Source organism: Cryptotermes secundus, unplaced genomic scaffold (genome assembly GCF_002891405.2).
Source record: "Cryptotermes secundus unplaced genomic scaffold, Csec_1.0 scaffold2447, whole genome shotgun sequence".
In the NCBI taxonomy this organism is placed as follows: Eukaryota; Metazoa; Arthropoda; class Insecta; order Blattodea; family Kalotermitidae; genus Cryptotermes; species Cryptotermes secundus.
The window spans coordinates 1-13,199 of NW_019745125.1; the positions used below are offsets into that span (position 1 = coordinate 1).

A 13,199-nucleotide genomic window follows, 5' to 3' on the forward strand; every position below is an offset into this window, starting at 1 on the left:
GAGACAGCAAAAATATAAAGATCATAGTAATGAGATACCATCAAAGACTGGCAGACAGAGAGGCACTATGCTACAATCGGGAAAGCCACGTGTTTGATTCCCGATGATATCAAAGGATTTTTCAATTGACCCAATCCTTCCAGTCACACTACAACCTTGGGATGGATTCAGCATCTCACAGAAATGAGTACCAGGAATCTTCCTGGGAGGTAAAGGGTGGCCTGCACATAAGCCTGACAACCTCACCATCATCTGTAAGCTGTCTAGAAAATATGGGAGCCTCAATGCCTCACAATCCTATGTGCCTCTACGCACTGTTACGGAAATATCTTTACCTTTCTCCCTTTTATTGTCAAGAGCTATTTGAATGGCAAATAATTCATTGTCTACAGTACTACCATCTGGAGTGTGACGCAGTGTAGTCCAGTAGCAGTTCACCACTATTTCACAGTTGAAGAGTAAGCTTGCTTGCTGCCTGCTTCATGCTTGTTTCTTCCTTGGTTTATTCTTGAACTATGAAGATGGAAGTGATGCATTCCTCCAAAATGTCAGTTGACATTCAATGGACTGCATGATGTTATATCCCTGAAGACAGGACTGTCCATAACCAGCCTTGTGAGAAGCTCACATCCAACAGTAAGGGCCTGCTTGGCTTAATCTTCAACCCTGAAGATGGAGGCACAGTCTACCAGACTACGTGTGTCATAACCCACAAGATAGTAATCTTAGATCTCCTGAACAATGCACAAAAATAAAAGGGTAGCGAAAAGGCAGTGAAAGGCAGTCAGACTAGGACACCATTCTGCTGGCTACCTGGTTCACCCGCAGCAGCATCCTCCTCGGGGACCTATAGCATCTCAGACTGGATGATCCTCTCCCGCTCTCCTTCCACTGCCTCTAAATCATCAGGCATGTGACCTCCAACCAGCAGGTCAGCCATTTCCTGCATAGGAAGAAACAAGGTACAGCAACATCCTTTCTTCAGCACTACATGGAGGTGAACTGTCGGCCTCATGTCCTGCCAATTGCATTTACAAAGAAAGAGCGCTGGTACCCCTGTATAGGAGTGTGAGTAGTCCCCTGAGCCACAACAGCAAGTCCGAATGGGGTGGTGAATTGAGAAATCTCACACCCACTTGAAGACTGAACACTTATTCTCTGAAGTTTAAAGTTCTTTGATGACTGTATAGCTCCTTACTTAGAAGTATTATTCTGGATTCTGCCAACATCAAAGTTTTTAAAACAACTACATTTCAGAAATGTCTTATGCTTGTGTATTCAGATAAAGGAATCAACTCTGCTGGATCCCTTGGTAGAGCTATTCCATGCTTTGAGGGTAAATCTTCTCACCTGAAGAAGGAAACAGAATCAATTTCTGAAACTTTGTGGTTTTCAAAAATAACAGATTTAAGCAATGATTCTCTGGTCATTCAGCCTGCAGCCTATTCACTATAACTTTCTGCGAGCTCTTCTGTGGAACAGACAATGTTCATCTTTATGATCATGATGCATATTATTTGGATAAGAACTGTCATGTAAGGTGCCCTGACGATCCTTTCAAATAACAATGAGTATCCCGGTCTCAAGTCTGTGGAACACACAATCATAGTAATTTAAACTTCAGGTACACATAAGTCTTGGTTTATTTAATGATGATTCTTCAGCTGTGTCAGTTATACAGTGCCGAATGATGAACTGAAAGGTTCTTGGACAATTTCAGGAAAATGTCCAAATATTTGTCAGGAACACAATGATGAAACACCCCAACTGCAATATACAGTGCATGAACCGAGACTGTTAACTAGCATTCTCTGAATATGAAGTCAGACCCCTGCTCTCCCCCGCAGATATTTGGGAAAGAAAAGAAGAAATTGTGAGGGGCGGGAACTTGGAAACAGACCCCCACAACTCTAGAGTAATATATACAAAATATTCAAACTAAACAGCTTAAAGTAAATATGTAAGCAAATGCCCATAGATAATGTGATGAAAGTGTGAAGCTGACATTCGCCACCTAGTGCCAAGGTTAACAATTGAAAGCATGTATTTTACCAGTGTCATATACACACACAAGGGCTACATTACCATTCATGTTACTTTATAAGTTCTATAAAATTTTAAAATGTGATTACTTTTGACTGGTATCCTGATTTAACACTTTTCTCTCCAACAAATCACTCTGTGAAACTATGCATGTCTTCTCGTGTTTCTTCAAAGCCTCACTGCCAACCTTCAGCCCATCTAAAACTTCTCAAAAACATATGTCATTATGATAAATACATTTTGTTATTAGGGGTTCATAATTTGGATTCATTTAAACTTTGCTCTACATCAAGGCCACATTTACAAGTGACTCAAAAGTTCAATCACTTCCCCATAGGTAAAGAAAAACTAAAGCTATCTCTGTAACAGGCCACGAAGGCCCAAAGGGTTCTGAGACATCAAGGCTCCCATGTCTTATAGACAATCGCCTCACAGATGGCAGGAAGATTGTCAGCCCTACGCGTTGGCCACTCTTTACTCCCAGGAAGATTAATGGTACTAATTTCTGTTAAAGGGCTGGGTCGACACCAAAGTCATAATGCAGCTGGAAGGATTAGGTCAATTAAAAAATCCTATGACCTCATCGGGATAAATCCCATGACTTTCCAGCTTGTAGCACGGTGCCTCAACCGTGTTACTGTGTCCCAATCACCTCCACATCACATACTAAAATAATGGGGATGATGTGGAGAGAAAATATGGTTTCTCTTTAGACCAAACTTAGTTAAAGATGATATGGCGATGAAAAATAACACAATATATACAACTCTAAAATAAAATGCAGACCCTTCCCTGCATGTAACCTATGTACATCAGTTCCTTTAATTGGAACAACAAAACCTTAACTGCATATAATCTGTGAACATTCCACTTTGGTCACGAGCTGCTCCAAGGTATTCAGCTGGCCATCAGTCTTTTGAAGAATTTCCTCTTGCCATTTTGTTCTCCTCAGCACTATCTTCGCACAACTGATATAAACAAACAAACAAATAAAGCTGTTAACACATCGTTACAATGCTAAAATTACTCTACAAAAAACTACAATGGCAACTTCTCCACATATTCGTGATATATTCAAAATGTGGTCCATTAGACAAATTTAAAAGAAGTTATGTCTGTCCCTAAACATAATTCTATGAAGGCACACAGAGGCATGGAGGTAAGCTCCATATATTATTAACTTTGGCTTTATATAGTAAGTTGTCAGCTTCACTCTACCCACCGTGAGAAAGCCTTCTGTACTTGTTTGATAGAATGGGCAAGCCCCAGCTGCACAGCACATAACTGACCATTTTAATGACACATACCAACCATATTTTGAGTATTACCAGATTGACATATTTCTAAATAATAAATTTGGCTTCTATCTCTGTTTATATCCCCATGTGGAGGCAGGTGAGAATGCCTCCACCTTAGCCCTGCCGAGTTGTGGAAAGCAATAAAAAGGGAACTGTCCCTGAAACCTTGACCTCCTGGATGGGTGGTTGGATGCAAGGCTGACAACCTTGGTCTGTACAAAAATTACTGCTACGAAACCAAAAGAAGTGAAAATCAGATCAAATCTGGCAGAATCTTTAAGGAAGTCTATGGCTCTTGCCAGTGATGATGATGACATCTGTTCATCACCTTTATTTTCAAATTTTGCCTCCTGCTACTCAAATTCTACCCATATGTCCACTTCTCTCTGCTGCTCGCTACAAAATCTGTTCAGTATGTCATCCACACAAGGCACAGAATCTAGCCATCATATAAAGAATACCCGCAAGCGCCAATACAAGATAATGTAAATACTCAGCAGTACTTTAATAATAACTTCTTGGGTAATTCGGACATTTAAAATTATAGTACATCTACCAGACATAGTAGCATTTATAAATATGTAAGTAGAAACTTACTCTCTCTGTCGATCTTTCAGAAGTGTCCGTGCAAGCCTTCTATCGTGTTGCAGATTTTCTTCTATTTTCTTCTGATACTTTTTTATTTTATCTCTCTGTTGCTTTAGTTGCTAAAATTAAACATATGAACAAACCATAATGTAATCCAATGTACTTCTATAAAATACACTTATAATTACAACTCATGAGCAGAAAATAAAGACACAAATAAAAAAAATTCAAACTCAAGGTTATTCCCACATTACTACTGTTACTGCACAAACATTATACCATAATAATAAAACTTCCAACTGTTCCAACTTACCAAAAGAGCTTTGTCATATCCTGTAACCCTACTCCTTGGCTTCTTACTTTTAGTACATAACATCCCCATTTTAATAGATATAGTTTAACTAAATTCCTTCTTTCAGAAAAATAGTATTAAATATCACGCTCCTTACTAAAACACAAACAAATTTAAACCAATACTGTCTTGAGACTTCTAACACTTCCAACTCTTTCAAATGACTGACCAGGAATGACGGTTAATAACAGTTGAACAACTGGTGCACTGATTACACACACCTGTAGCATCATCAGTAGCGAGTTCCGTAGTTCCTAGCTTCATGTGCTGCCACCTTTGCGCCGCTCTCAAATAAGAGAACGGCAATATGAATTTATACATACTGAAACTACTTGTCACAGAAACACGATTAATAAACAGGATATTCCTTCCGAAAACAGCAACAAATTCACACTAAATCTCTTTATTCGCTTTACTCCACCATAACGACCATAACAGTTGACTGAAAGCCACAGCCAATTGCTGCAGACAAGACACCTAAACTCACGTAACTGCAACGTTATTATTTGGGACCGTCGCTACCGTCACAGATCAACGGTAGTGGGTAAAACTGCTGTACATTCGTTTACTGTCCTCAGATATCTGAATTCTGCCACTTTTTCAAAGCAACCGTTGGCTATCTTTATGTCATGATTCTGCCCTACATTCTGCTGATGAAACATAAACATATACTTACTTTCCTCTGTGCTTGCTTTCACACAAACCTCCTTACCAGCATCAATTAAAGTTTCTGTTTTTTTTCTCATTGTGGTATCTACTTCACACTTCCTTACAGGATTCTGCCACATTTGTCTCCTGTATTAGTGCACCCAGGTACACATCATCAATTTCGCAACAATTATTATTACAGTGCAAGGTCATCTGCCTTGCATGCGACAGCTAACCCACAGGACCAGGTCTCTGTACTTATTTCCCAAGGTGACAGGGTGGCCCATGGACAAGCCCAGCTTCATGTCTAAGAGAAAACGTTTCCACCAGTATAATATATCTAAAAACATTAGTAGTTATGAAATAATCATTCGTAATCATGAAAACATACCAGAATTCATTATTTCTACATTTCTTTTACTTCCTTCACAATGAAAGGCAAAAACACAAATTCTCACTCTACGATCAGTGAGGTATACTATGTTATTCGAAGTGTATCACTGCAACAAAATAACTTTCCTCATAAATATTCAGTTTTTCTTGGTACTAATTGGTCTACAAGTGAACACAGAAACAACTAAATATATATTTATGTCTTGTCCTTAACTACAGGGCAGAATCATAAGAAAAAGATAGCTAATCAACTCTTTGAAGGAGTTGGGAACGGTCAAATAAATATTTTGCAAAGAGAGAAAAAAAAAAAAAATGTTGAGTGGTAATTAAGGGCTGATCAAATCGGGGGGGGGGGGNATTCCTTTCAAAATCTTCTGTCTTCCATTCTGTTCCCCAAAGAAAGGACAGGTTAAAATATACAAGACTCAGACTTTATTTCTTCTTATTTTACGAAATGTGAAACTCTGCACTGAAACTCAGATGACCGTAATCGTTACAATAATTTCTGAATGGACTGCCATTTTATGTTTAATCAATACATCTGTGCCACTTTTAAGATAAGATTACAGGTCATTTTGTGCATGGAGTTTACATATGGGGTCAGTTTGAGTATCAGAACAGACAGTGAATCTTTCACTGAAGACCATTAGCTGATAGATCACTGTCAAGTTGATGCGGAATGTTTCATTGAGGTAGAATTCTGTCTCTATTATTAAACTGTTACAAGAAGGAAGAAATATAAGCATGATGGAGAAGAGTACACTGAGGAGCTACTTAATATGTACTCTTCGATACATGTTAAAAGAGTGATGCGATCAGCTCAGCAGACTCCTACAGAGGCATTTGAGTTTGAATCTCCATTCCTTCAACATATATATGTTGACTGCAGCTTGCAGCGGTTTTCTTCAGTTATTCCATGCAAATGTCACACTAAACTAATGCCATGATGTTCCCATCCTATTCCTGTTCAATCAAATCTTACTGTCTCATTCCATTCTACATACACTCTCAGATGACACAGCATCGATAAATAACATGAGAAGCAATTTGCCAAAGGCACTCCACTCACTGCAGTAACAAAGCTTTGGGGGTCAAAGTAGGACAAGCTCCACAAGAGAAGCTATAGCAGTCTAGTTCATGCTAAAGGCCACAAGAATGAGCAAACATCACACAAGATCTGCATATAAGAAAACACTGTTTACAGCCCGTGGAGGCCCATAGGTGTGTGAGACGTTAAGGTTCCCACATTTTCTAGACAATCGGCTCGCAGATGGCGGTAACCTTATCGGCCTTACGCGGCAGTCGCTCTTTACCACCTACATTCCAAGAATATTACTGGTACTCATTTCTGCTAGAGGCTTGATTCGACCAAAAAAAAAAATAAATCCAATGACCTTCCTTCCGGCTTGCAGCTCATTACCTCAACCAACAGCTGTACTGTCATGAAAACTGTTGCCCTCTGGAGTGCCAACCCACTGTCTCGGTAATTTAAGTTATGAACTATGACATGGATGGCCAGAGTGCGATCCCTGCTAGAAAGGTAAGGGATGATACTTTCTTCAACACTGCTCGGGGCAGCACTGAGGCCCAACCACCATACCACTACAGATAAACATAAATGGGGATCCTTCCATAGTACAGGCAGTTGGATCTTCAAAATAATCACGTTTAGATCTCAGGTGAAGAATACATGAAGGTTGACCACCACCCTCACCCCTCACCACCAAGACCCTTAATACTCCGTCATCATCTCTACAATGTGCTTAGATAACATATGGAGCTGATGAACATCAATCTGAAACAAACACAGCAGTCTCATCATGCGTACAGCATCTACACCTCTGGCATCACTCACCAGAAAATGGATGCCAAGAAATGCTAGGACAAAAAGGAAAGTGGATACAGACTACAAAATTCATTTCTGCCTGAAATAATGTCTCTTTGCCCTGATCACCTGAATGCCACGCATCATATTATGGGTAAAGCACTATTAACAAGACTCTGAAAATATACAGCGCACACTTAACACTGACATTGGCAGAAGGATTTACGATTCAAAAAATTAAAGACTATGCTCAACTGTTACCTTGTCACCACCAGCCACTGAATTCACACGCAACTATTCATTGTCGGGTCAAGATACTCACAATGACGAGAAGTCAAAGATATAGTGCCCCCAGAATGAATTCCACATTTCTGAAACGTGAAAGTTCAAAACTGAGTTCATTACGTCACTATTAATTACCTCAACAACCGTAGGCCTAAGAATTACAGAGAAAATGTTGCACTGTTCTTTAGAACTTCTGTTCAAAATATTATTCCCTAATTTTAACATTTAAACAGATGTGGCCAGAAATGCATGTGGGGTCTTCATTTAAAATGGTCATTAAAACATTTGCTCTCCTCCATGCTGCTTTCTTGCTTGGCTCATTCACTCACCTACAAGATGGACGTAACACACTACTCTCAAGTGTATCCCGAATACCAACAGACTACACGGCCTTATATTCCAGAAGACAAGACCTCTCAAATTCCCATCCAAACAAAACTGATTAAAATGAAGCATATGTTATGCATTATGTGTCCAACATCATCTTATATAACGTTAAACCATTTCAAGAAATATCAAAACAAACAAGTTGCAATCTTCTACTAGATAACACTGTGTCATTCAACAAAGACAGAATCTAGACACCTTTCATAAAGTTTCACGTGCCCTGCAGTAATTACCGTCCCCAATTTTAACACGATACTGCGACTCACCTCCAACTAGGGCACAGGTCAAGAAAACGTCTGTCTATATATCCACAACCCAACATGTCTTCGTGGCACAGGTGTACTGCTTAATTACTTAAGCACGGTAAGAACACCAACAACTTTTGCTCTTCTTCCTAGGTGGAAACCCGCACAAAAAACAACAAGTAAAGTTACAGGTCTGTGTATCTTGCCTCTGCTATTTTTAAACAAGAGGTCAGAATACAGAAGATTCATGCCTTTTCCAAATTCAGTGTGCTCTCAGTTTATTTTCTTATGAAATTCCGGGTCCCGGAATAAGTAAACTTTGTTCCATTTTCTAAGGATATATTTGGCATCTCTGGTGATAAGACATGGACATATACTTACTTACCTTTCTCTGGAGTGCAATAAAATAGCCTGGCAAAATGAGTGAGCGTGGAAGACCCGATATCTGATTCTGGTATCCTGTAAATAAATGATGAGAATTTCGGAGTCAACCTGACGACCTGCACAACACAGAAGAACAAGCCACAAAACAATAAGAGATATTACAGGAGGGACACGAGGAAATGAAGACCATGACGAGTGTTAAGATAAACACACAGGAACCATTCACGGAAACAACCTAGGAGAGGAAAAACATACATCAACTGTGATGCTGCTGATATTCATCATTATCACTACCGCATGAACACAAAAGTGAGGATAAGAAATAGCCATCATTTATTATCTGTAGCTGTGCTGACGTTCACTCACGGAAACAACCTAGGAAAGGAAAAACATACATCAACAGTGATGCTGCTGATATTCATCATTATCACTGCCGCATGAACACAAAAGTGAGGATAAGAAATAGCCATCATTTATTATCTGTAGCTGTGCTGACGTTCACTGTCACATCAGAATAAATAGTCAAAGTGTGCTCTCTCTCTTCACAACAACTATAGTGGCTATACATGCCAATAAGTTACGAAAAATACTCTGCATATAATTCCACACGATAATGTTCACAACAGCACAGAATAATCCAGCTCTTCGAGCAGTCTTCCTTGACGCACCTGTGCAGCCTGCACTTATCTCATCTCTCTGCAGTGGCATACCCACATGGAACTAGTGCACGATGTCTGCGTGCGGATGGTCCACTGACACGTCAAAGAAAGCCATTCTCACGGAATGCCAGCTCCTCTGCTTGCGCCAGGTATACCTGTAAGACAATATCGAATATCAGTAACAGATTCCAAGACATTTTTCAGGTCTGGAGAATGCAATGAATACAACGAGTCTCTGCTGAAGAATAAGGAACGTTTCAATAACTTTTCACTTCTCATACTTTTCACAGACGGGCCGTATCTACTCGTATGTGCTCGTATCGCCAAATGATGGGAACGGTGGACTCGTTACAACAGAACCGTTGGCGCATCAGTTCACCTCTTCACCAGTGTTCTAAGTCAGCACGTGCAACCAGGGCAGCAGATACACGAGGCAGTGCCCATCTCCTCACATTACTGCCATGTGAGAGAAATGTCTAGGCCAGGTTCAGTCTCAAGGGAACGATCTGGAGAGCAATAGAGCAAGTATCTGCAAACCACATCATTGCTCCTAACATCAAAATTGAACTCTGAATTTGTAGCCACCTTCACATTTATGAACACAAGTTAAGCGTGTTAAAGTGGTGACACTTCTGACTTCTATTCCGAAGAGCCGTGGTTTCAATTCTGCCCAAGGCTGGCTGAGGACTTTCTTCTGGTTTTCCTCACTCCCTTCAGGAAAAAGTTCAGTCAGTAACTTAAATTATACCATTACTGATTCCATCCACATCCCTTCCAATCGTTATTACCATCTGATGCAGTTTTAGTCTCATTTACTGTCACTGAAATGCAAATAAAATATAAACAGATGTGGAACAACTTCCAGCTACAAATACAGGCAGATGCTGGCAGGGCACCTCATTCTAGATCACAACTGCCTCTACATAGTCCGACCCACTGACAGTATTAGTAAACAAACCGTAAATAAATGAAATTAACAAAAACAAAACAACTTCTGAAACCAAAGTTTTCAATTAATTATCATCATCAATACATTCCAAATAGCACAAAACCAGTCACTAAAATTCACTAACCTCTGACGCTGTGTTGAGTCAAGGCTGCTCTGGGTGGAGGCACCTGTGTCCTATCTTTACCACATCTTCCACAGCTCCTGGATGCTCTACTATCCTGCAAGCTAAGGAAAGACCCGCAGCGGCCATTTCCCTCTGACGAAACAGGGTGAAGGGGTGGAGCACATACAAAATTCATGGGCTGATGCATGGCCGTGTACTGAAAAACAAGTTAAGAAGAAACAGTACAGCTCAATACTACAGAACATGCGACTGATTCACACATTCTATCATGCTCATGAGAAAAACAGGTACCCAACACACAAACTCAAGGACTGCACCTCTCCAAAACTACAGTCTCATCTTAGACATCACATGCACATTGACCTGATTCACATAACACACCACTCAAAAGTGATTATTATGGCAGAAATTTCTCTGACACAGAAAAAACAAAGGCCCTACATTAACAATCGTTATCATAACTTCGTATATTAATATAGTTCCGCTCTATTGATCTACATTCAAATGTGGCTATAAAATTTGACTTCTCTCCCTCTTATCTCTAAAAAGAATACCCTCTCATCCAGTGAACTCTCCACATTAAATTTCCTGTTCCAGCCAAAATAGCACGAGAAAAAAAGCCTCTTACATTAAGTAGAATGAGCTAACATAATGAGCATGCTCTTCTCTCGTCCTTATCATCATATTATAGCTGCAATTTTACGGGAATCTCCTAACTGTAGGCAGGACACATTTTTATTTTCACATATAAATGGGTTATGGGTTTTTGGAGGTTATCAGTAAACTGTGAAACCCATGTATTTTCAATACTGTGTCATCACACACACACACACACACACACACGTCTTCTCTTTCATACGAATGCCCACACAGGATGTTTGTCAAGTAATAACAGGCGGAGAACTCCTCACTTATGTCTTTGTTATTCCGCAAGAAGCCATGCACAGACCTAGACTTACAAATGCCAGGGAAACGCGCCCTTCTTCAGAAGCTAACAATCACTCCACTATTCAAGAAGTCTCCCAACATTTTATGGAACCAGTCATTCACTGACAATTTCACACAAGCCAGATGAATACAGTCCATACCAGTCCATTCCTTCAATAGCTGCTGGTCATAACGCATTTACATTTAACTGGTGACACATGATAATGATACCCGGCCATTAGTTTTAAGAAATATGCCCTATTTCTAGTTTCCACAATTATAGGAACCTAACTTGGCGGAAAGAAAAAATAACTGGAATAATACCACTTGTTAAAGCAGTATCTATTTCACAAATTTAATGTACATGTTTTGCTATAGTCTGTGGTAGGAAACTCAGAAATACATCCCTCTTTCCACTGACAATTAAAAGGTTAAATTGCAACTTCAGCAATGTTTTCTTGCCTACTGTATATTATTGTTTCACTCTTACAACCACTCCTTCTGATCTGCAAATTATTTTACCTCTACCATAATATATTCAGCTTTATTCTGATGTGAAGATTTCTTATGTTTGTCCAAGAAACTCTTAAGACTGACTAAAGCAATGATAATAATGAATTCGTACTGTCCCAGTTAATTCCAAAGCTGAAAATACATTCCCCAGTCTGCAACTATCTTTTCGGCATTTGCAACTTTCGATTTCATTACAAAAACAACGTCAATACACCAAGAAAACTATTCATTCACAAACAATATTGAACATTCTCCAATAATGTCCACATTAGATGAATAAATAACGGCAAAACACTTCTTATTACTACTTACATTTCATCAAAATCCTCATAAAACTTCCTTCGCCTGACCATCCAACTCACAAAATAACTGCCGACGCATAAACAAATTAGCTTCAAAATTTCTCCGCAAGTGGCGCGATTTCCAACCTTCATACCGCTCCATACCCCCACTCCATACATAGGGAAGGATAGGAACGATAGGGATGATAGGGATCATAGGGATGATCGAGTCGATCGAGTCATTGAGTAGGCTGAGTCAAACGAAAGCTGTTGAATAATTTAAATATTTAAAGGAACAGTGACGTTAATTTACTTGCTTCGCCCCTTGCTTTTAAAAAACCCGTGAGAATCTATTTGCTCGGTTTATTCGGAAGACAGCGTAAATCGTGGAAAACTGTATAAGAAAGCAGCCAATCATTCACTAATTTCAGACCCTTGCGGTTCCATGCCCATTCGGAAGCGGTTAGTGTGGGATGGTGAGGATGGTGAGTAGCAGGGAAAGATGTGATGGAAGTGAGATTTTGCGACTGTTTAGTTTTCAGACAATTCAATAGATACATTGGTGGGTCATCCGTGAACCGGCATCTGACACGGAAAGGTAGGGAAATATTAACTGCAAGAAATGTTTTTCTGTATATGATATTTAATGTCCAAGCATTCTATTTTTATAAGAGTCAAAAATGAACTCTTACAGGGCTGAAACCTAAAAACAAGTAATCAATATAATACTCCTCAGGTCTGTTGATTTTCTTCGTGTCGTGCATGTATCACTTAACAGCCATATTGGATGAGAAGAACTTTTATAATAATACAAAACAAAAACAAATGAATATAGATCACTATTAGCAACTTGAACATTTTTAGATAGACATGAAAGGATTCAGACGATGGTGTATACTGTACTTCTTTTGGCTTATTTTGGACTTCACCCATCGTCCGGTATATAAAAAAGACAAAAAACCACAACGTTTCGGAGACTGGATCTGTCTCCGTCTTCAGGTGTATAGGGAAGGTTTAACCTACTCAGTTGGGCCCCTTAGAAAGAGCTAGTCTCAATCACTGGACAAACCTTGATCTGTAGAAGCAACCTATGAACAACCGACAACCGGTTCCGTCAGTGGGAGGAAAGAATAAAATCACAGTAAAAACATGATAGAAACTGTTTGTGCCAAACATGCACTTGTCAACAATGTAAAGAAACAGAAGTATGGGTTATATTCCATGAATTCAGTTAAAAACGAAAGTAAAAACTGGATAAAGCATGCCTGATTTGCATGGATAAAGAATCGTGCCACCAT

General features: G+C 39.5%; 1 protein-coding gene across 3 annotated transcripts; it reads right to left on the reverse strand.

The window, feature by feature from the left end:
- Nucleotides 1-6,375: 6,375 nt before the first annotated feature.
- Nucleotides 6,376-11,994, reverse strand: LOC111875065. 3 transcript variants are annotated; one of them, XM_023871111.2, is made up of 4 exons: nt 11,630-11,981; nt 10,181-10,376; nt 8,450-8,523; nt 6,376-7,518 (listed from the first exon to the last, which is right to left on the reverse strand). In XM_023871111.2, the coding sequence occupies exons 1-4, from the start codon at nt 11,636-11,638 to the stop codon at nt 7,432-7,434; spliced, it is 366 nt and encodes a 121-aa protein (XP_023726879.1). In that variant the 5' UTR covers nt 11,639-11,981; the 3' UTR covers nt 6,376-7,431. The 3 variants fall into 3 exon arrangements, with proteins under 3 accessions (XP_023726879.1, XP_033611599.1, XP_033611600.1); XM_033755708.1 differs by having other exon boundaries at nt 7,409-7,518; nt 11,933-11,994; XM_033755709.1 differs by lacking the exon at nt 6,376-7,518 and adding an exon at nt 7,534-8,213.
- Nucleotides 11,995-13,199: the final 1,205 nt, after the last annotated feature.

Coding starts and splice junctions, on each gene's coding strand:
- LOC111875065 (XM_023871111.2), bottom strand. Junction 8,524..10,180: donor GACTCAACACAGCGTCAGAG/GTTAGTGAATTT, acceptor ATTTATTTACAG/GATACCAGAATCAGATATCG. Junction 7,519..8,449: donor TTATTGCACTCCAGAGAAAG/GTAAGTAAGTAT, acceptor TTCACGTTTCAG/AAATGTGGAATTCATTCTGG.